This window comes from Sabethes cyaneus, chromosome 2 (assembly GCF_943734655.1).
Source record: "Sabethes cyaneus chromosome 2, idSabCyanKW18_F2, whole genome shotgun sequence".
In the NCBI taxonomy this organism is placed as follows: domain Eukaryota; kingdom Metazoa; phylum Arthropoda; class Insecta; order Diptera; family Culicidae; genus Sabethes; species Sabethes cyaneus.
Genome location: NC_071354.1, coordinates 216853573 through 216875431, shown reverse-complemented (window position 1 = coordinate 216875431; position 21859 = coordinate 216853573). Strand labels below are relative to the sequence as shown.

Below are 21859 nucleotides of genomic sequence, written 5' to 3'. Positions count from 1 at the left end.
ATAAAGCCTTGTTTCAAAACTCTTAGCGATATTTTTCCGCTGAGCCAATCACAATCATTATATTCATGATTTTGAACTGACAAATTAGATAACTTTCTTTTTCTAACGACGTATAGTAGTCGGTTTAACTTTTTTTTTGTTGCGGACTCAACTAGAGATTGAGAGCTGTGAGTTCGACTCTCACCTTCGCTAAGTCTATATTTGTGGCCTAATATCAAGAATTTTTCAGTTTGCTTGATTCTACATTTTTCGCATTAAGCATTTATTCTTCCCCAACAAATTAGATAACTATTGAGCATTTCCGGCTAAAAACGCTAAAAAACGAATCAAAAAATTTTTTGATTGGAATAAAATGTTGATGATGTATTGCGTGCGTATGGCAAGGTTCTATTAAACATTTTTTTGGTCAAGAGTCACTTTTCAAATAAGAATATTTAAAATGAGTTTTTTTTTTCAAAAAATCCTAGCTCAAAACTACTTAGGTTTTTACAAATAGCATAGAACTCCAGGTCCAGGGGCTTGTTGATGTAGTTTCTGGCAAAAGGAAGCTGAAGTTTTTGGAGCATCTTAGTAGAATACGAAATCTGGAAAGCATAGCATAGCATAGTTTGACCGCCCGTGAGTTACCCGCGATTGATCTAAGTCAGGTGAAATTGCACAAAGAACCATCAGAATGATGCTTGGGACTAGCATTCTCAGTGTGCATTTTCTGGTGATGCAATCCTTTATGGATGGTGATCAATAGCAAAGCTGACTTTGTTAGTTAGTCCGACAATTGCAGCTACTAGAGACCGAGGAATCCTCTGCATCATCCACAAGTGTCACAGGAAGGTGTTGTTGTTAGTGGAACGGAATTGATCTGGATCCACCGATGCAGGTGGTGCGATCACTGTCATTCGAGCTCGAGTACGATTTGCGGACGTGTTTGGTTACGTGACAATTGCAAAACAGGTAGTGGAAATCCCAAATACCGATATAAGAAAAAAACACGAAAAACCAGCGTAGCGAACCCAGAATTATGTGATATCAACATATTCGATTCGTCCGAAATCGCGCGCGAGCAGTTATTAGATACCGATAGACATTTGTTGCTATGAACGAAAACCGTCCCGAGACAAACATAGGGTTTTTTTCTAATTCCCGTCGTAATAAGTAAAGCCATTCTAATTTTCATCATTTGTTGGATGGATTTAATGAATACTGAAAAAGTTCTTGTGCTGATTTGACAAAAACACACTTACCTTTCGATCCGTGAACTTTTAAATCACTGAAAAGCGACTATTAAAGCATATTATTGAAATTACGCAACTGACTTTATTTCTAAAATTCGTCGTACCGTTTTAAAATCCGTCCATCAAAATTTTTCATCGTCCGAACTAAAAATCACAACAATGTTTACGAAGCTAACGCGCATGTATTTGTGTAGGACGGCATGACAAATGTTATTCTACAAAATTTCTGCAGGTCAGGCAAGTTATCCTGGCTGTAGAATAACGACAATGCTTTGCGTGAGTTATTTTCATTCATGAATGACGGAAATTAAAACGATTAGTCGACATTGTCTTCTTCGTCGCACGAAAAAACGTAGGAAATTTGGCTGGTAGGACTTCTTTAATGATAAAAAGTATTTAAATAGATCTCAGCTCACTTTGATTGATCGCGAATGATAGACAACTAACTAAAATATTAGGGAATAACTAGTTTTGCATTGTGTGTCATAAAAATGCTGATATTTTCAATAATTTGTGTTGGATATAACGGGAATAGGCAATTACGACGATGTAGCAACATACCCTATCTCTTTGGCAATTACAGTGTACAGTGTACAGTTCGAACAAAAATCATTTGATGCTTGTAGCGGCATATACAATTAATACAATCAAAGTAATGTCATGTGCGTGTGTCATCATGACTTAAGTCTTACTAGACGTAGTTTCATTTTCGTATTGTATTCCGGTCGGTGTACACGTACCAATATTCAAGTTACGGTCGTTGATAATAAGTAAATTCCGAAATGCTGCTGCATGCAGCACTATTTTTCGTAACCTCAAACATCTCGGCATAAAAGGGATGAAAATGGATCTGGATGGATGTTGATCGTTTGTGGTCGGTCTCGATCATCGTCGTTCTAAAGCACAAACGGAATGTACCATGATACCAAAATTCATCAGCAGACATGGTATGAGGAGGCATTTCAAAGAAAGGGAAACTTCCTCTTGTATTTGTTGACAAGGATGTGAAAGTTAATGCAAAATATTATCTAGAAATGGTACTAGAACCAAATTTGATGTCTTACGTTTGGGAAGCGTATGGTGATGAATATTATTGCTTTCAGCAGGATGGAGCTCCAGTCCATACTGCAAATCTTGTGCAGACGTGGTGCAAAGTCAATTTGACAGATTTCACACTGAAAAACGAATGGCCTCCAAGTTCTTATAGTTGATTTGAACCCACTGGATTTTTGTATATGATGGTACATGCAGCAGAAGCTCAAGGATAATAAATGTCATAATTTGGACGAATTTAAGTTAGTTATCAATAAGATATGGGTTGATATTCCGATGGAAGTAGTGCGAGCCGCATGTAACGACTTTAAAAAGCGTTTAAAGTGTGTTATCCGAGCAAAAGGCGATTCAATAGAATAATGAATGTTTGTTGCGTTCTGTATCTATGGGTAAACAACTTCTAAAACTAAAATCCGAAAATAAACCTTCATTTACAAAAATATATGACTTTGTTTTGGTTCGAATACATATGTGTCACACTGTACATCAAAAACCATGACTGCGCAAGATACCTTTTGGCATCCTTCGATCATAAAAGTTACTTTAAAACTCTAACTACTTTATTAGGGAGCTGTATAAAAGCTATTAAGTTTTTTGATATTCGATAATAGAAATTACGCGTGATATCCCTAGGTAACCGATTTCACGACTCAAATGCACGTAATAAGACTACAATAATAGTTTCAGTTTGTAAACGCGTCATTGCTAAGTGTGCTCAAATGAATTCAAAATGACCTTCAAAAACAACCGCTGTCGAAAAACTGCAACCAGTGAATCACGAAAGCAAACGATGCTAAATTATCATAATCGTTTCGTATACCGTGGACCCCCGTTCGTTTGACCATTTTTAATCTGAACGCTTTTTAATTTGAACCCCGTTGGTTTGCACGACGTGCAAATTAAAAATGGTTCAAACGTCATTCTCAACATGACATCATTTGTTTATGCAGACAATGCACATAAACACGATTTGTTTGTACTGATCTAGCGTGTTTAATCGGTTTTACACAGGTTTCAGCATATTTCGGGTTACCAGTTGTTCAAATTAAAAAGTAACCCCGTTAGTTTGCATGAGGAATCGTTCAAATGTACGGGGGTCCACTGTAGTACAGTTTTAGTAACTCATGATATCTATGATACAACCCAGGTAACCAATAAGCATTTCCAATGCAATTTAAAAGCAAGCCAATAAGCATTTAAGTTGCCTTAAATGCTATTTTGGCAAAATATGCGGCTACTTTACTGCTAGCCCTCTTATAGTGCTGACAATGCTTATTTGCAGCTAGTTACCAACAAGAAGAATTTAAATAGAATTTTGGATGCCAATTTGCAACAGTTATGCAGTCAAAAAGCAGATAAACAACAACCTGCAGTATAAAACGCCAGGGATGCTAATAAACGACTGATTTACTGCTTATTTTAATGCTTATTGGTTACCTGGGAACCATTGTAAAACTTCTTACCGTGAGAGCTAACTTTTCATAATATTGTGAGTTTCAATCGTGTATTCAAAGCACCCGTACTGAATTCAGTGACTAAACCTTACAAAAAAAGTTTTCCAGGCGCAATGAACTTTTCTTCAAGAAATGATACATGAAATGCAATTATCGAGATAAATTTTGAAAAAGTATGAAGTGTGTTGTGCTGCACACGGAGACTATAGTGAAATCTGCTCTACTGTGTTACCTGACTCACTGCGCATAGCGTTGTATTCGCGGTATCGAGTTGGTTCGAAAGGTTTCGAAAAATATCGCCCTTGTATCGAAAATATCGTTGATTTTGATCACTAAAAATAACGTACTTAAACGTTATATTGCAAGTGCTAGTAGTACGCAATAATTGTATTGTGAAACTGAATTGTTATTTATGCAACTTTTTACTTTTTACAAGTTAAATGCAATAACAAAAGCACAACTTATAAAAAATCGGTTGTTATCGATATTAGCTACATATGCGTTATAAACGAATAAAACGCATGGTGACGTTTTATTTCAATAACACGCATATTCGCAGTGAGTCAGGTAAAACAGTAGTAAGGTGTTTGGGAAGGCTAAGGAATACTAGAAAAGTGCTATTTGTAAAGGTCGGGCCACTTGAGTAGTCATGGTTGGGCCACCATAATTTTAAACGCAGAAGCGCATTAATCGCTAGAGAATGTCAGTCACGTAAAATGTGATGAAATAAAGCAAAATTAATACGATAAAAACCTAGATTTTTGCTGTTTTTTTTTTCATTGTAGTTGTACACTTCGGAAAAGGCGATTGTAGCAATATTGATTTTACAAGATCGCCAAAATTTCGCAAAAATGCAATTAAAAATAAGGTATTCGTACCTATATGAGCCGTTGTTCACGGAATTCATTCTTTTCATGTCTCTATACAGAATTTATATACGTATGTCTCTGATTCTGTACAACATGGCCCGACTATGACAATATTTTTTGTCTTCACGTAAATGCCTATAACTTTTTTATTTTACAAGCAATCGGTTCAAAACTTTCCGGAATTATACCTTATCCTTAGACCTTTGGCGACGATGTATTTAGATTTCCAAAATTCCTTTTGAAACGAAAGTTATGGGCGAATTCCAAAACGTGGCCCAACCACGACGACACTCTCCTACTCCGTATATGAGCACCGGTTGTATAAGACTAACCTGGATATTCGAAATTAATTGTAAAGCCAGTTATTGCGAAAATTAAGATCAAAAATACACCTTTTCATAAACTTAATATAATAGTAACGGTACCACACAGGCATTCAATTTATCCTCTCAAACGAGCGATAATCTATGAATTTTGCCTACCGCCATCCGGGGTGAGATTGTGCCACGGGGGTGAGAAATGTTTATTTGCGAAAATTTATTATATCTATAGAAACTGGCGACCTAAATTCAAACTGATGATGAACATAACATATTTATTCATAACTCAGAGTGGAACACAGATAATATTAGCAAACTATTTAGCCCAAACAGGGCTTCCAAGTTCGCGATCAAAAATGCTCGGAAATAACGCTTGTAAAAAATGTCCCCCATAAGCCAACCCAAACAAGAAATCGCATCAACTTGCTATTTTGAAGGTATATAAACTAATCATTTACATTGTATTGAAAGGTTATTATGCGTTGGATAAACTTTGATTACGAAAATAATATTTTTCGAAACTTTGTACTTTTCGAGCTTCATGGGGGTGAGATTGTGCCAAGCCATAATGATCGATCCTATTTGTGGATTTCACATACACAACAAAAATACGTCAGTATACACCAGTACACTCACATTCCTTACAATTGAGCACAATATTTTGACAGATTAGATTGCATCATCCATTTTAGAGCAAACAGCATCATATATCTGCTGAATAATTTAAACTAATTTATACTTTTTCCCTGGAAATTTCAGATACTTTGAATAAACACTCTAATATAAGACGAATATACTATAATATCGTGTATAAACTGCAAGTTTTAAGGAGGGAGAGGGGCGTGGGATGTTCTGCGGCTGCGGGTTCTCGAACGAAGTAATGGTTACTGTTGTTAAATGATCAAATAGGTATGCCCCCTTGGGATACACCCCTTCATATATCTCCCCTTTGTTAACCCTCGAAACGCTACTGGCTATATAAAGGCTGTCCATTGACTACGAACTCATTTTTAGTTATTTCAGACCTCCCCGGGTTATTTTCGTTCATACTTTTTGTATGATGCGTTGTTTTTGGCCGACCCCCTGCCCCTAATAGTCCGCTTAGTTCATGGACGGCCCCATATGAACTACTTTATACTGATATTTATGTGTATTGTTTATAAACATGCTAATGTTCACTGTTTAGATTTTTAGCCTAACTTTATGTTTTTGGCACAATGTCACCCCCTAGAAGGGGTGAGATTGTGCCAAAGTTCATTCACTTCCAGTAAAATAAGGTTTCATTGTAACTAAACCATCTCTACGGTAGTTGTTAATTGAACAATTTAGTATAATTTGACAGGTTTGAAATCAACTTAGTTCCTAAATTGCGTGCATACTGAGCTAAAGAACAAAAACATATGCTTTTTTGGCACAATCTCGCCCCGGATGACGGTACTACGAATAAAAATAACTGAACAAAAGTGAAACGAGAATGTTTTATACCCATTTATTGTCGTTCGTGAGCATGGGCTACCTGGAGTCTCATTTATCCCAAGGAATTCACGATCATGATTTGTTTATTTTTAAATTTTCGTAACACGAGTTTATCCTCTCTTTGCGTGAGAGGATAAAGCTCTATCAGCCGTCTTTCAGAGACGAAAATGCACAGGTTACTATTGAACTTACCAAACAACCAGCCAACAAGAGAGTGATATAAAACAACCGAGTTTATGTATTTGAGTATAACCATGGTTTCTTGTTATATACCTATTATTGTATTAGATTTTCGCGTCAAGTCTACCTGCGATATTTATTTATCATGCGCATGCCTTCAGTGAGAGAGGATAAATGTTTTTCAGCGAAAAATGAAACGAAATATTATCAACTCTCTTTCTTTAGCGAAAAATGTTTTTCTTCCGCTTTATACGAATAGATAACTACAAAATCTAGTTGTCATGTGAGAAGAATGGGTGAGCGAAATACGTTTATCCTACATATGAGTGAAAATTTTAATCCCTGGTACCACATAATCAACCACAATTTGTTGGAGCAGGGAATAATATATGCATATATATGCTCATGCGAGATTTACGGTGGCTTCAATATTTCGTGACAAACTTGAATTTATTATACCTGAAAATAAAAATCAGGCACAATGAAACAAGTCAATATAGTCCTTAAGTTGATAAGCATTTCCTCCTATCAACGCTAATATGCAGAGGTATAGCGCCCTACACGCTTTAACTACTTAGGTTTATACAAATTTGAAAAAACAGTTTATGTTCTGGTCTCAAAATATTGCTTAAGGGCGAGGCAAGAAAAAAATTAACATTCAAACCTTTAATAACCTTTAATAACATATTATTAAAAATAAATTTAACACAAAAATTTTGTACAGCACCTAAATTTTAGTTCAAACCGAACTCTTTGGCAGGCGGAAAAGCTCCCAACCAACGCTTTGGCATCTTTAATTCCTTCTGGTATCAGTTTTAGGATGTCTTTGTTATACGTTTCTTCACTGTTTTATGTTTAGCAAATTGCGTATCTTTTTTTCATCATCTCCCAAGATATTTTTGAATAAGTAAAACACCCATAAATGCATAAGTGGCAACTCTCTCAAATTGTTCAGCAAGATTGATAACTAATGCTAATTTATCGATTTATATACAGTACACTCAAGTACTGTTTTTACATGGTTTGTTTTTTCGTTTATTAAGAACGGGGCAACTTAGGGACCATTCATTTATTTCTCATTCACATTTGGGAGAGGTTCGACATTCGTCACGTAGTTTTATAAATGGCCCCTAAGGTGTACCGTTCTTGAGTAATCGAAAAAAACAACCATATGAAAAAGGACTTGAGTGTACTATAATATATGAACATACCAGAAAAGTTTGGTAGAGTGCTCATTGCGCATAGGAAATCGTTATCGAGCTCAATAAAAAAGCAATATAACTTATCGTGACTTGATTTGATGTTATGGTCGGGGCCCCCATTGATCCCAATGATATTTAATCCTAGCACGCCAATAGTTATGATAGCAAATTTCAAGTTTCCAACAGTTCAGTGACAACGTTTTTGCATGCATCCAATGCATAGTTAAAAATTGTATCTCTAAGTTTTATGTTGCTGACATCCAAAATTAGAAATGGGTACTTTGACACTACGAAATAAAACGTCCAATTTGCAGCCTCGAAATAGCGTATAATTAGGAGTATCTGATTTGTTGTGATTGTATTTTTATCTTATCTGATACTTATGACGGCAAAAAAAATTAACCCTCTGCAATTCAGAATATCTCCATCAAAGCGGTACAAAATTTCATTAATATTTAATTAATTGTTGCCTCAATCTAATTCGGTTCTTTTAAAACAAATTAAATTAGAATGGAACAAAATTTAAAGCATCGCAAGCAACAATGTGAGTTTTATTGTACTCTTATGGCGGTTTTCATGACCAATTTTGGTCTTACATGCCATCATAAGAATGTAATAAAACCCAAATTGTTGCTTGGGATATGGAACCAAAAGTCTGATTGCAAGCATCCCAGTTTTTGACGTCGGAAGCATAACGGTTAAGCATAATATTCGCCTTTGATCTGTAGTAGGAGCTTACCTGGTGAAAGAAAATTGATCTACCAACGGGATAATTACTTTAACTTTGCACATATTGGATAATTTGGAGATGCCAACTTTAAAAAACTAGATTTGATCCACCTGTAGGTGAAAGGAATCTTTGTTATACCATCTTATTTGTCATTTGATATAGAAATTGACACGTCTTTGCAACATAGTTAAACTTTTTGATAACACTGTGTCAGTTATCATCAATATGTATGTGTAGTTAATCGTGTAAATCGTGGTAAAATCGTTTGCAAAGTTCTTGAGCAAATGTGAATTTTAAAGGGGGCCCTCATAGGAAAATTGAAAATCTCGATTTTTTTTTACTTTCAGGAGAAATATTGTGCTTAAAAGATTTTTCTAAATCTGATCTCGTTGAAAAATTACAGCAAAAACTATCACGTATTTAAATGCGTGTTTCTAGAAACCCGATCATTAAAAAGATTCATATTATGATTTAGAGAGATGAGCTGACAGAATTATTTTCGGACATTACACCCTACTGCGACAATATATTTCGCTGTTTTTTAGCATATCAAATATTTTGAATTACGACGCAGCCGAAGTTTATTTTCGGATGACTAACAATCGTTTTCTTGTTGTATCATGATGACGACCATCTCCTCCCGGCGCATGGATGTGGGAAGTCGCAGGGAAATCAATCGTCACGACAAATCGTCTGTCACCGCGCGTCGTAGCGTGCGTGAGTTTTGTAAGAATTTATGTTCAAGTACCACCCACTTTCTAACCGCACAGCGCCATATAATCGAGCGGGAAATCGAGCATTATCCCATCAGCCAGCGTGAGGCAACAGGCAATCCCGTGGCTATCACCAGCCAGCCGTACCGTGGTAATGTGGAAAACCGTTACTATTGTACTGTGTGTAATAGCGGGACGCCGGCAAATGGGCGATGTGGGAAAACGTCACCGCCGCGCACCGGCACAGCGTATAGATTCCGTAAATTTATAGTGCTTTGATTAAACGACACAACAGCGGGCACATGAATGTGTCGAACAAATATCGATGAAATGCTCTGGGTATGATGATATGATAGCCATCAGGATCTAACAGCGAGAGATGACAGACGGAAGTGCTACGCGGATGTGGTTTGTTTAAAAATACCAAACACTTCTAGCTTGCCGCCACCGGCGGAGCGGCCGCGTGCCTGGTGGGAGGTATAATGATATGGGCGAAAGTGCGGTCAGGATAATAGATGAGCAGCTTCTGAGGAGCTAATAGTAAATAGTATTCGTTGCTCACCTAGTAACAATTTTTTTGAATGGTCAAATTTTAAATTTTTTAACAATTTTAAACTTTGCTTAACTTGATGTTTTGTACATTTGCTGTGAAATTTTCAGTTTGAAATAATTCTTTTAGCTAGCACGTTTACCCTAGATAGAAAAAGAGTAATATTTCCACTCGCTCATAACGGAACGCACGTATTGCATACGAAATCCTCGTTTACGTTTCATCATTTCAATCGCATACATTGCTGTACCTATCATAAATTAAATCATAAGCAATAAAGCCATTCCAGAGGGATTGATTTTTTTTGCGACTGCTTCATGCATTGAAACGGTGCGTTCAATTTTGAAATAAGAAAACAATCTGAAAGATTATGGGAAAAAACTATTAAAATCGACTTTGTAAAGTTAACTCAACGTGATAGTAAACATCTATTCCGTTTTAATTTTCCATTTCAGCGCAGCACATCCTAATTTGTTGGCCTCGCCATCCGGAAAATAATCTGCACCCGTTCCGTCGGGTCTCGACCAAAATGAATCTAATGGCACGTAGTCAATCGCCCATCGTTTATACCGCCGCCACACTAATCCTGCTGAGCATATTGCTGTTGGCGTTGGGCGGCCACATGTGCAGCGCACAACCGTCGCTCGAATCCAACAGCCTGTATGGCGTCGACGAAAAGCGTGAGTATCGCTGCATTATCTGTCGTGGGTTTTCCTATCGTAAGAATTAACCTAATGACCGGAAATGGTTTGCACTGAAAGGGGATACACAAGAGGTGCAGTAGAGGACTGGACAAAAAGAAACAGTTTTCATATAGGTATATTTTATCATTGCGACTATTTTGAGGTTATGATTGATAAATTTTTGAATCTAAGCTACGACCATAAATAGGTACGACCTAATCTTGTCAACAATTCTAAACAAAACAAGCACTAATAAATAAAAAACGATGCAGATAAATTTTGCAATATCAACCTCTGGTACTTTTGCAGAATTATCCTTCCCTTTCATCAGACAAATGAAAAGCATATCAATATCAAAGACGCAAAGTGAAGGCGATTTCGAGACTGATATTCCAGGAGAAAAAAAAACGTAAAATAAAAAGATAGCAAACAATAAAGATCTGCCAGTTGATGAAATATTCAGGAAAAAAGTATTTGGTTTCAACTGTATTCGTCTATTCTGAATTGGCTTCCATTCTACAATGGGAAAATATTCTATTACGATACTCTGGATACATTGCACCAAGTGGCAACGGCCTCAAACTGATTTTGAAGAACGTGACAGTGGTCAGTCGAACTGATCCGAAAGCACATTTTAAGATCATCTGCATACAAGAGTCTTGGGCCCTTGATGACCAAATTAACATGGTCGAATTAAAGCAGAAAAATCAGAGGGCCTAGGTGGCTTCCTTGAGGCGGTGCGTGACGTTAGACACACGGACTTTAGATGTTACAAACATTAGGCATAATGGACGTTAAACATAATCGACGTTGGCCATAATGGACGTTGGCCATAATGGATGATAGGCATAATGAACGATAGGAATAATGGTCGTAAGGTATAATTTACAAAACTTCGATCTCCTTCTAATACGCACTTGAACCCAATATCGTTCCGTGATATAATAGAATGAAAGCCGGGGCCGCCCTTTTATTACAAATTCATTTGGCATAACGTCGTTTGCCAAAAAAATAAGAGAATATTTGGCGTTATTCCGCAAAAAATATTTTATGACACTTTACAGGCCATGATTCAGGCCATAGGCAGCGAGTGTTGCCGTGGACCTACCGTCGGAAGCGGCGGCCACTGCGAGCCCCGCCCCTCGCCCACATATAAATCACATCGGTCTAGTTTTTTTTCTAGGTCTATCAACTCTAGTTAGTATTTTCTATCTCTCGCATCGACTCACTGGGCTGGTATCGAATGGACAAAACACCAAATTACAAAAGCTACCTTGCTGTAGCCTGCGTGAGTCGCATCGTTTCTAATTGCGAATTAGATGCACTTAACCTGATTTCTGCTGAGATAATCTATAGATTCGCTATAACGGAGACAACCGGAAAGTTTGACCAAATTGCCTAAAAGTACCTCTAATGCTATGTAACTCAATGAGTTGCAACTACGATACTGATACGTGTCCTGACATAAACCTTACATAATTTGATTTAGCTTTCGCTTACCACGAAAATACGGCGGTTTTTGTTACAGACGAAATGGAAGCAGATTGTAAATCAGATCAAGAAGGTTGGATACCATTCAATGGATACTTGGAAATCAAAAGAACCATCCGGCATTCTTAAAACATGCCCTGCCCGCAGTATTGATTGGGCTTTAGACACTCTTTGAATACTAGAGTCGTTGAAGAATTGCGTGAGTGCTTTTGTACCTCGCCGAGGGTCATTCTTTGCTTTCGTTTCTCGAAAACTCTAATCACTCGCAGGTCCTGCTCGTACATTGTCCACGAGTCATGCCCGTAGAGAATATTCGATCTAATTAGCGTCTTGTACTGGGCCCACTTTGTACGGGGGCTTAGTCTGTTCGATCACTATTAATTGTGTAGTCCATGGTAAGCACGACTGCTGTTAATAAACCTTTCAATTTCACTGCTAGTTTGATTGTTCGCCGTCACCAGTGACGGGTCAAAAAGTCATTAACTATCTCAAACTCATCACCGTCGATTGTAATATTATTGACTCCGATGATTCCGATTAGGTCGGTAGGTCTTTGTTCCGCCAGTCTGCATTAGAGGTGTGCGCCGATCAGATTATCGGCGGCGGCGGCGCAAGAATCATTTTTATTCGGCGGCGGCGTCGCCGGCGTGACGCCGTTCGTTACAATCGGCGGCGGCGGCGGCGGCGTGCATCGGCGTGGGAGTATTTTACACCGCATTTCGTATAAGTTTGGGCAAAATCTTTTTAAAAATCGTACTAAAATTGACGAATAAAACAAATCTTAATAATGCTTCTTTTGTGAATGATTTTTAATGACCCTTAAGTCCTTGAATTATTTTTTATTTGTATGTTTGCGAATACGCGATATGGTAGACACTAGTACGTAAAAGGCAGGGAAGATTGGGATACGCACCCCATCTTTCGATTTTATGCCATACATGTGAACGTCCGATTGCTATAGATCGAATTTAAATTTCAGTTTTCTGCCAATGTTTTTTTTTTTAAATTAAGGGATATTACATGCATTGCGTATAATAGTAAAGCAAAGCAAAGCCTGGGTGCTAATGACGACACCCCATCAACCATATATACCTTTGCCATACGGACGGTTGCCATACACTCAAGTCTTTTTTTACACGGTTTATTTTTTTCGATTACTCAAGAATGGTCCAACTGAGGGACAAACTACGTGACGAATGTCGGGCCGCTCCCAAGTATATTGAGAAATAAATGAATGGTCTCTAAGTTGTCCCGTTCTTAATAATCGAAAAAACAAACCGTGTAAAAAAAGTACTTGAGTGTACAGACGAATGCCATAATGTATGTTTGCCATAATAGACGGGAGCCATACAGGCGAATGCCATCATGTACGTTTGCTATAATTCATATTTGCCGCTTTTCTTTTTATAAAGAGTATCTCGATGCGAGGACTGGGGAAAACTAACTAGAGCACGGTAAACCTAGGAAAACGAATAGACCTAGACAGATGTGATTTCTGCGGTGGGGGGCTGTCCCCCCGCAGTGGCTGGCACTTCCGGCGGCGGGTCACCGGCGAACACTCGCCGTTGCCTGCGGCCCGCTCGCCCTGAATCATCTAGGAAAAGTTGAATATATGGATTATGGTTTCCGTCCATTATGGCAAACATATATTATGGCATCCGTCTGTATGGCTCCCGTCCATTATGGCATACATACATTATGGCATTCGTCTATATGGCATTCGTACGTATGGCTATCGTATTTATGGCTCTCGTTCGGTCACCCAGTGCGGGGTCAGTGCTACGATCCTATTGACTAATAGCCTCTCCCAGCCGTGTATAATAGACGGCGCCTAAAATTTGGCGGGTGAAATCGGCAATGTTGCAAATCGAGCAAGAACTAAAGTACACCCAGTCTGATGCGAGCAAGTATAAGCAGTATCCAGCGCTTACGCAACTGACGAAAACGTACGATAAGCAACCACCGATGCTGCGTCCATACATCCTGCTACCTACTTACTAGCGAGCGCACAATCTCGAAGTGTCTTTCTTCACAACCCGCTTACAAAGCTAACAACTTGTGAGAAGCCAATAGCCCGTGCGGACTAGCGGACTATGGATTCTTATTTTGCATTTTTTTCTTTTTTGTTCGCGAGTGATCGGTGTCAGCTGCTTGGACTGCAATGACGAGCGAGAGCGGCGACTGTGGCCGATAGCTAAATACACACTCGCAACTGTCGCAGTGCATGAAAAAATAAGAGCGAGAGTTCGTAGGAGATACTCATGCCGGCATGTTCGTTAGAACTAAAACGCGCGAGAGAGAGAATTAGACCACACCTCAGATTATAGCTTGATTTGACCCATGCACCTTCCAGCATTGGACAAAAAGAACGAGTCACAACGACTACTTGTTAAGTGTAGCTGCTAATAACCCCCCCCCTCCCCTCTTTCTCATCTTTCCTTCTTTCCTTTCCTTTCTTTTTTCCTTCTTTTTCTTTTTTCTCAAGCTGTGATTAGTTTACAAAGTTCAAAAGTTATAAAAGTCTTTGCCAAGCTTTTACCAATAAAACAAAAAAAATTGTTTCAATACTTTGTATAGTTTTTGAGAGAAAGGTACATAAAGCTTGAAAATCGTGTTTTTACAGGAGCGGCGTTTTTTTCTAGCGAGGTTGTTCCACGCCGCAGTGGAATGCTGATGTGTTCGATCGTTTTTCGGTCACTTCCTGTGGTCGGATCTTTACAAAATTAGTATCAAAATAAACAAAAATGACTGCAGAATCAAAATCTGAAATGAAAATTTGACTTTTTCAAAAATTTTGGTCGCTTATGTCTTCTTAAAAAGAAATGAACACCTGGAAGCAAGACAGAAGTTTGACAGAAAACGTTATGCTAAAGTTCGTTTACGTTAAGTCTTTTCGATTCGCTCTCAGTTGGACGCATGGTTAACACTCAGGGTACAGCAACACGGCAGTTTAATTGAATCTAAATTCAGTGTTGGGCACCGCTAATTCGCTAATTCGCTAACCGATACAATTTGCTCGATAATCGTGGAAATTTCGCTAATCACTAATCGCAAACTGCAAATTAACAGTTACTGTTTGTTTTTGAACATATCGCAATAACTTGCATTGTAATCTATCGCTGTACAAATTATTTGTAATTTATATTTATTACATGGCTTTTCTTAATTTACCTAAGATCAAAACCTATTATAATGGATAAAATGCATTACAGTTTATTAATTTTAAAATAAACAGCGGCATTTTATTTGGAATCATGGCCCAGTAACAATTCGGCTAGTCTGAGTATAAATTATTAAGTATAACTAGCGTTTCTCGATTGGTCGGTTAGCGAATTAGCGAATTAGTGGTGCCCAACACTGTCTAAATTAAAGGTACATTATAAGAATGAATTCACAAAACGGGTTCACTATGTGCTGTCAACATTTTGACCCGCATTTTTGTCAATGTTGGCCTATATCGTCGGCGTGGGTAAATGGTTTCGGCGGCGTGGGAAAAAGGACCTAGGCGGCGCGCCGGTTCTAAATCATCGGCGGCGGCGGCGCGTGCAAAAGTGTCGGCGGCGGCGGCGCGGCGCGGCGGCGCACACCTCTAGTCTGCATGTATTTTATTTTGGTATACCAACCTTCTAAGTTCCGCACTTCAAATGTACTGTTCAGCCAGCGGCATTAATGTTCTGCTGACAATATCCATACCATCAGCAAACAGAAGAATGGACTTGATTTGTTGAAGATCGTTCCTCGTGTGTTGATATCCGCTTAGTTCATAACATTCTTTAGCGTTGACCCCTACGCACCATCTATTCATAGATTTCAAGGTCGCCAACGATACTATCGACCGTGAAGAGCTATGGAAAATTAGGGCAAAAGCCTGGGTGCTAATTCCGTTATTGAAATTTGACCTTCTGTTTTTATACGACAGACTTCGCAACCAGCTATTAGAATACAGGACAGTGCGGGGTCAGTGCTACGATCCTATTGGCCTATGGAAAATTAGGGATAGGGATAGATTACTCACGATGGCGTCGGTGCTGAGTGAGGATTTCGGGCGCGTTATCAAGCCCATTTGAGACATGCAGGGAACTTCGACAAGGCGTTGGTATTTCCTGACAACCCCGCAGAATGGTTTTCGCCTCGAATCCGGTTGGTAGCAGACGCGGAGGTGCGCATGGTTCGTGCTCGATGGTTAGACCAAGTGGAGCAGGATCTGGAAAGTGTGGGACAGTCGAGAAATTGAAGACGCACAGCCAGGGACCGAGTTAGCAGGCGGAACATTATATTGCAGGTCATGTCCTGAGGGACAGCGAGCCAGGATAAGTAAGTAAGAAAGCGTTGACCGGAAGGCATACTGCAATTCGAATGAATCAACCGACCCGAAATTCACCCACAGCTCTGCGTTCTATACCGTTCATTGTAGTCTTAACCAGTCTGATCAGCTTCCCGAGAAAGCCGTTCTCGTCTGTGATTTTCCATAGCTTTTAGCGGTCGATGATATTATACGCGGCTTTGAAACCGATGAACAGATGGTGTGTGGTAGATCGGTATTAAAATTTAGCGAGTAGTTCAACGAAGTCGGTTTGAAAACTATTTACAAATCTGTTAACAATAGGTGAGATTTGGCGAAGGGTATTTTGGAGAGCACTTTGTGGATAGCATTGAGAACGACAGTTCTCACAGTTGAGCTCAACTTTTTAGTAGCTCGAGTAAATAACCCGACACTTCAACTTCTGTGATTCATGCATTCCCAGTTTTTTCAGTAGCTGCCGAGAACTGAATCAAAAGTTTCTCATTTAACTCTTGTAGCTTTTCCATGTTTGTCGGACCGACGATGTTGCTTTCTGCGCTGCTGTGATTCTCTGTACTTTTTACACCTTTCGGTCACTGCAGATCGTCCGTAAAGATTCGGCACGCGGTTCAAAACCTTTGGCGGGATGCGTTGAGTTTCCAGCAGCCTCAGCGTTCGTGTTTCCTGAGAATAATGTAAAGGGTGTCGCACATCAAATTGCATCACGGAGGAAACGCTGTAGAAAATTACCCTTTAGGTATTTTCTCTTGAAAATTTGGATAGAAGTAGTTTAGCGTGTATCACTGTGTTTACACTGTATCTTTATCGCGGTCAGATTTTCGAAAATAGGAAAAAAACGCGTCACCCGAAAAGCAACGCCACGAATTTATTTTGTGCATCCACCTGGAAAGTTCTCAACTCTCTCATCATAGATGATGAGACTAACGTCAAGGCGGACTTCCGGCAGCTTCCGGGGCTACTGTACTTTACTGCCCAGTACAAGTTAGATGTTCCGGAGGAAGTAACGATACAGAAACTTTTTAAAAGTTTGCCAAGAAATACATGATTTGGCAAGCGATCTGCTCATGTGGCATACAGAGTGCGCCATTCGTAACCACCGGGATTGTAAACGGGCAGATCTACTTCAATGAGTGTCTACAGAAGCATCTGTCTCCTCTGTTGAAGCAAGACAAGGGTCCTACGATCTTCTGGCCGTTTTTAGCTTCGTACCACTATTCAAAGGATGTTCTGGAGCGGTACGAAGCTAACGGAGTTACTTTCGTACCCAAGGGCGCAACTCAGTCATCACTAGATAGTGGTTCGAGTAAACGTTAGCGCTTCGATAGGATCTGTCGCTTATAATGTCTAAGAAATGCCAGCTGTCGTTCAAAATGTGGTCGATCTGTTATTCAGTCTGATTTGGTGACCTCCACGTTTACTTGTATGAGAGTTTACGCCGGAAGCAGATCCTACGTACGGTCATATTCCTGGGGTGGCAAAGCTGGTGATTGTAGAACCGGCTCTTGATTCTCAAGCTGCACAATCAAAGACTGATTGCCTCCTACTCAATCACCCGTCTTGCATCTCGCCTATCACTATGATCTCTGGGCCTAGCTCATGTATATTGCCGTAGTTTTGGTATATGATATGAATATCCAAGGATAAATGTACCACTATTGAGCCCTTCCAGGATATCTCCTGCAGTGCTATACCCAACAAACATTTTGGTTGTATAACAGCTTATCAGGCGCTTGTTTGCTGGAAATAATCTGTGTAATGGTTGAATAAGCTGCTCTCCAAATAAAATGTTTGTTGGGTAATGTCAAGCTTGCAGCTCCACAGTACCTCGGAGAGCTCCCTTGGAAGTTGAGAGATCGGCTGTTTCACGTCCTAAGTTGTCAGTTCATTGTTCGTTTTTATTCTGTTGGCCTATTTCAATTGTTTCGGACCGAATTTGTTTGTTCTTCGTTAATTGCGTGTTGATGTCTTATAGCGCCGGCTTCCATGGCCTGCATTACCAGCCACTGTTTCGCCCGAGAGTTATCTTGCACAGTTTAGAGTCCCCCACTGGCACGAGGACTATGATCGACCACCGCTAATACGGAGTACGCACACTTCTTGGACATCCACGTGGAGAATAGACGTTCAGAAGTTCGAATAAGCCTTCCTTTCATGTTAAAATATAACCAATATGATATAAGTCATAAACAGAAAAGATAAAACTATAATTTTTTGAACAATAATAAATAATTTTGCAAACCCTATGCACCATTTTTTTTTAATTCTGATGTTTCGCTGAGGCATCGTAGTCAAAGGCTCATGTACCTGCCGAGCAAAAAACAGCAAATGAAGTCTGAGAAGGTGAGGCACTGGCCTTTCAAAAGCATTTTATCATAGGATGGTCGATCTATATTTATGCAATTAATTTACTTATCGCAAAAATATCTGCCGGTTAAATTAAGAACTGCGGACTTCCGGGATGTATCATGAGGATATTTTTACATTATGCAGATTTCATAGAGAAAGCGGGACACGCGCCGCAATCTGGATACCTCAGTGAACCAGAACTGTACTGAATATGAAATTAGACATGAAATTCTAAATTGTACTTAAATTCGGACCTATTCAGTTTTAAAGCGTAGGCTCAACTTAAATTGGAAATTTTCATGGAGTTCAAAATTGGAGCTGAATTTTTTCTTTAAATTCGCTTTGAAATCAGACATGCAATAGAACTAGAAGCGGGACACAAAACTGGATATGAAATAGGCATTGGCGGCTATATAGCCCCCCAGTTGGCTAGTTGTGCCAATGGAAATAAGACTTCTTGAAATTTGAAATGAACTTCGGGCTTGAAATTAGAAATAAAATAAACTAAAAAGCTATTTTAAAATTTTACTTGAAGCTGGACTTGAAAATTGTGGAAGCGCAATCAAACTCAACTTGAAATTGGACTTAACTTTTTTTTTCTTTCAGATGTCAGTGACAAACGGCCATTTTTCGTAGGCAGTCGCTACGGACGGTCACAGGTGTACGGTGGCAAGGACCTACGGCAGGTGAACGTTGTGCCACGGAATGATCGTTTCTTCCTCGGTTCACGATATGGCAAACGAGCAGACTCGCTGACGAAAGAATTCGTAACGGACAACAACAACGGTGCCGAACTGACCTATCTGGCTTGCTTGCATACGGGCGTGTCCAACCTTTACCGATGCTATGGGTAACGAACTGTTTAGCTATTTGATATCTAACGGAGGGATTAATATTTTATCAAAATTTTAGCAAAGAACGAGACATCCCCGATAGTGGCCAGGGTCTACAGCAATACAAGGAAAATCTGGACTCCTCGGATCAATAAAGAAGTTTTATTGCGAACGCACAGTCAATTGCCTCCGATTGCCAACGCTATCCGTCACGCTGCTGCTATGAAACCGTCAACAAATTACTTAGAATGCATGCTGTCATGAGAATTTGAGTTAGGTCTAATGAAAGTTCATTTTTAAACGCGGTTCACCTAGCTGAGCAAAAATTAAGGTGTATGAAATTTTCCAACTAACGAAAATTTCAAACTAATAAGGCTGGGTAATTTTTGTTCAGAAAGGTGAAACGAGGATTTATTTTGTAAGCGCGCATTAAACCAGTTTAAATTTCAACACGTTTATAGGATTTAATGGGCTCTAGTATGGCTATAGAGAAGTCGTGTATAAAAATTTCCGGAAATTGTGAAACCCGAGACTTAATTGCAAGCAGCATTTATTAAACAAAGTGAGGCTTTATTTTGTACTACAAAATCCAATAAGGCGAAGATGTTCGTTCAGTTTTTCTAAACGCTGAAAATGTCACTTATTGTTTTGAAAATATGTTTCTTTAAACACTTTTCACGAAATTTTTATACTTCTTTAAATCCTATAAAACTGTGTGAATTTTATTGAAGTTTAATGCATCTATTTTTATTATACCAGTTGACTAAACTTTATAAACCGGTAGTCGTTATCTTATTGAAAAATTACATTAAATTGTGCATGAAATATTTTTGAAAATTGTTGCAAATCAATCCAGTGAACAAATCGAACGCATAACAGTACGAGTATGAGACTATACAAATTCACTGTTAACAGCGTTTGTATGTGATTTTAAAGTTTAAATATAGTAATGGCCCTCCTGTATGTAATCATTCACATATTTGTATCATTTGAATTCAATGCAGGTTGATCTCTATCGGCACTGTTCTTGTTAAGGTAGACTACGATGAATCATAATGCTGTGTAAATATATTTTACATTCCAAGAAATGTTGATTTCACATTTGTTTTACTTCTGTGTTGCCCATAACTCGAATATTACATTTGTTCTACTGAGAATTGAAATCGTGCGTGACAAAGGGACCGTTAGCGGCACAAACAGTAGTTCATTTAAATGAATTGGAAAATAAATCTAGTTCTGAAAGGATTGTTATCTTTCTGTTCACAAAAGCAAGTTTCGTAAAAAATTATCAATAGGCTTTTTTTTTAATTTGCACAGTCGTGAATACGACATACATAGAAATACTTTTTTATTCACGATCCAAAATTAACTACAAATAATATATTATTCGCGTCGAAATTCATCTCTTTATCATTAACTTATTTCTAATTATCAAATCTTTCGCATCGTGCTCGATCGTTTCGTACATCCATTTCCGGTTCACCCGACAGTGGGGACCACACCGAGTACTACCGCAACACTGGCACGGGAAGTGACATCCCGGGCAGTTCATATCCAAGCAGTCACACATATCGCGACCGCTTTCCCGATGCACTCCTTTATCGTTATACAAACCCGTATTCTTGGGCGCAGCCGAGCTAGTTTTTCTGTTTAGCTTTCGTTTTTCCCGCCGGGAAGTTTGTGGATTAAAGTTGGCTAGGAATTTTGGATCCACCTCCAGTTTCTTCAGCTGACCCGCTGCGTCTTTGAAACGAGCGCGATTCGCGATTTGGTTGGAATTGCGAAGATTAGCCGATACCGGCGTGTTGGACCGTTCCGAATTGGTCGGCGGGTGCGGAGAAGAGGACGCAGAAGATATGCCTATTCGCTCCGACTCACGGCTGCCCCGTTCGACATGCTGAGGCTCATCGTCGGAAGATCCGATTTCGACGCACTCCTCCATAATCTAAAAACTACTTAGTTACATAATTAACTATCTATTATTTTGATGATATTATGTATTTACCGACGTAAAAATTTTTAATTAATGTTGATTTTTAGCCGGCACTGTGCGCCTGCAGTGCAAAATTTGATTTTTTATACTCTTTCTGAAAAATTCTGAACAAAAAGCTTGTAAACAAAACATAAATGTCAAAAAGTTTTGGCTAGTCACCATGAGAGGGCCAATATATCAAAGAACATTGAACACTAGGACCAGAGATGCCAGGTGATTTTTTGAAAAGTCTTCACGAATCAAGGAAAAATGTCTTCATTTGTCTGCTTTCGGCTTTCCGCCCATTTAAATTGCATGGTGAAGACATGTCTTCAAGTGAAGACATTTCACTTTTTTGTAACAAAAATGTCTTCAAAATGAAGACATGTCTTCACTTCTGGCATCTCTGACTAGGACAGGATATGACCAAGGGCATGGTGTGTTGCTATCTC

General features: G+C 39.0%; 2 protein-coding genes across 4 annotated transcripts; one reads left to right on the top strand and one right to left on the bottom strand.

The window, feature by feature from the left end:
* Positions 1 to 10308: 10308 nt before the first annotated feature.
* Positions 10309 to 19590, top strand: LOC128736646 (uncharacterized). Its single transcript, XM_053831132.1, has 3 exons — positions 10309 to 10459; positions 19209 to 19452; positions 19515 to 19590. Exons 1-3 carry the CDS (start codon positions 10309 to 10311, stop codon positions 19588 to 19590), a joined length of 471 nt encoding a protein of 156 aa, XP_053687107.1.
* Positions 19591 to 20793: 1203 nt separating this feature from the next.
* LOC128734267 (ARL14 effector protein) lies at positions 20794 to 21549 on the bottom strand. 3 transcript variants are annotated; one of them, XM_053828349.1, is made up of 2 exons: positions 21441 to 21549; positions 20794 to 21387 (listed from the first exon to the last, which is right to left on the bottom strand). In XM_053828349.1, the coding sequence occupies exon 2, from the start codon at positions 21375 to 21377 to the stop codon at positions 20835 to 20837; it is 543 nt and encodes a 180-aa protein (XP_053684324.1). In that variant the 5' UTR covers positions 21378 to 21387; positions 21441 to 21549; the 3' UTR covers positions 20794 to 20834. The 3 variants fall into 3 exon arrangements, with proteins under 3 accessions (XP_053684324.1, XP_053684325.1, XP_053684326.1); XM_053828350.1 differs by having other exon boundaries at positions 20794 to 21380; positions 21441 to 21513; XM_053828351.1 differs by having other exon boundaries at positions 21445 to 21484.
* Between the last annotated feature and the right edge of the window lie 310 nt (positions 21550 to 21859).

What these genes read in the sequence shown, in the direction of transcription:
- LOC128736646 (XM_053831132.1), top strand. Translation starts at nt 10,309, where the DNA reads ATGAATCTAATGGCACGTAGTCAATCGCCCATCGTTTATACCGCCGCC. An exon ending in GTATGGCGTCGACGAAAAGC is followed by an intron (nt 10,460 to 19,208) that starts GTGAGTATCGCT and finishes TTTTTCTTTCAG; the next exon opens with ATGTCAGTGACAAACGGCCA. An exon ending in AACCTTTACCGATGCTATGG is followed by an intron (nt 19,453 to 19,514) that starts GTAACGAACTGT and finishes TCAAAATTTTAG; the next exon opens with CAAAGAACGAGACATCCCCG.
- LOC128734267 (XM_053828349.1), bottom strand. Translation starts at nt 21,377, where the DNA reads ATGGAGGAGTGCGTCGAAATCGGATCTTCCGACGATGAGCCTCAGCAT.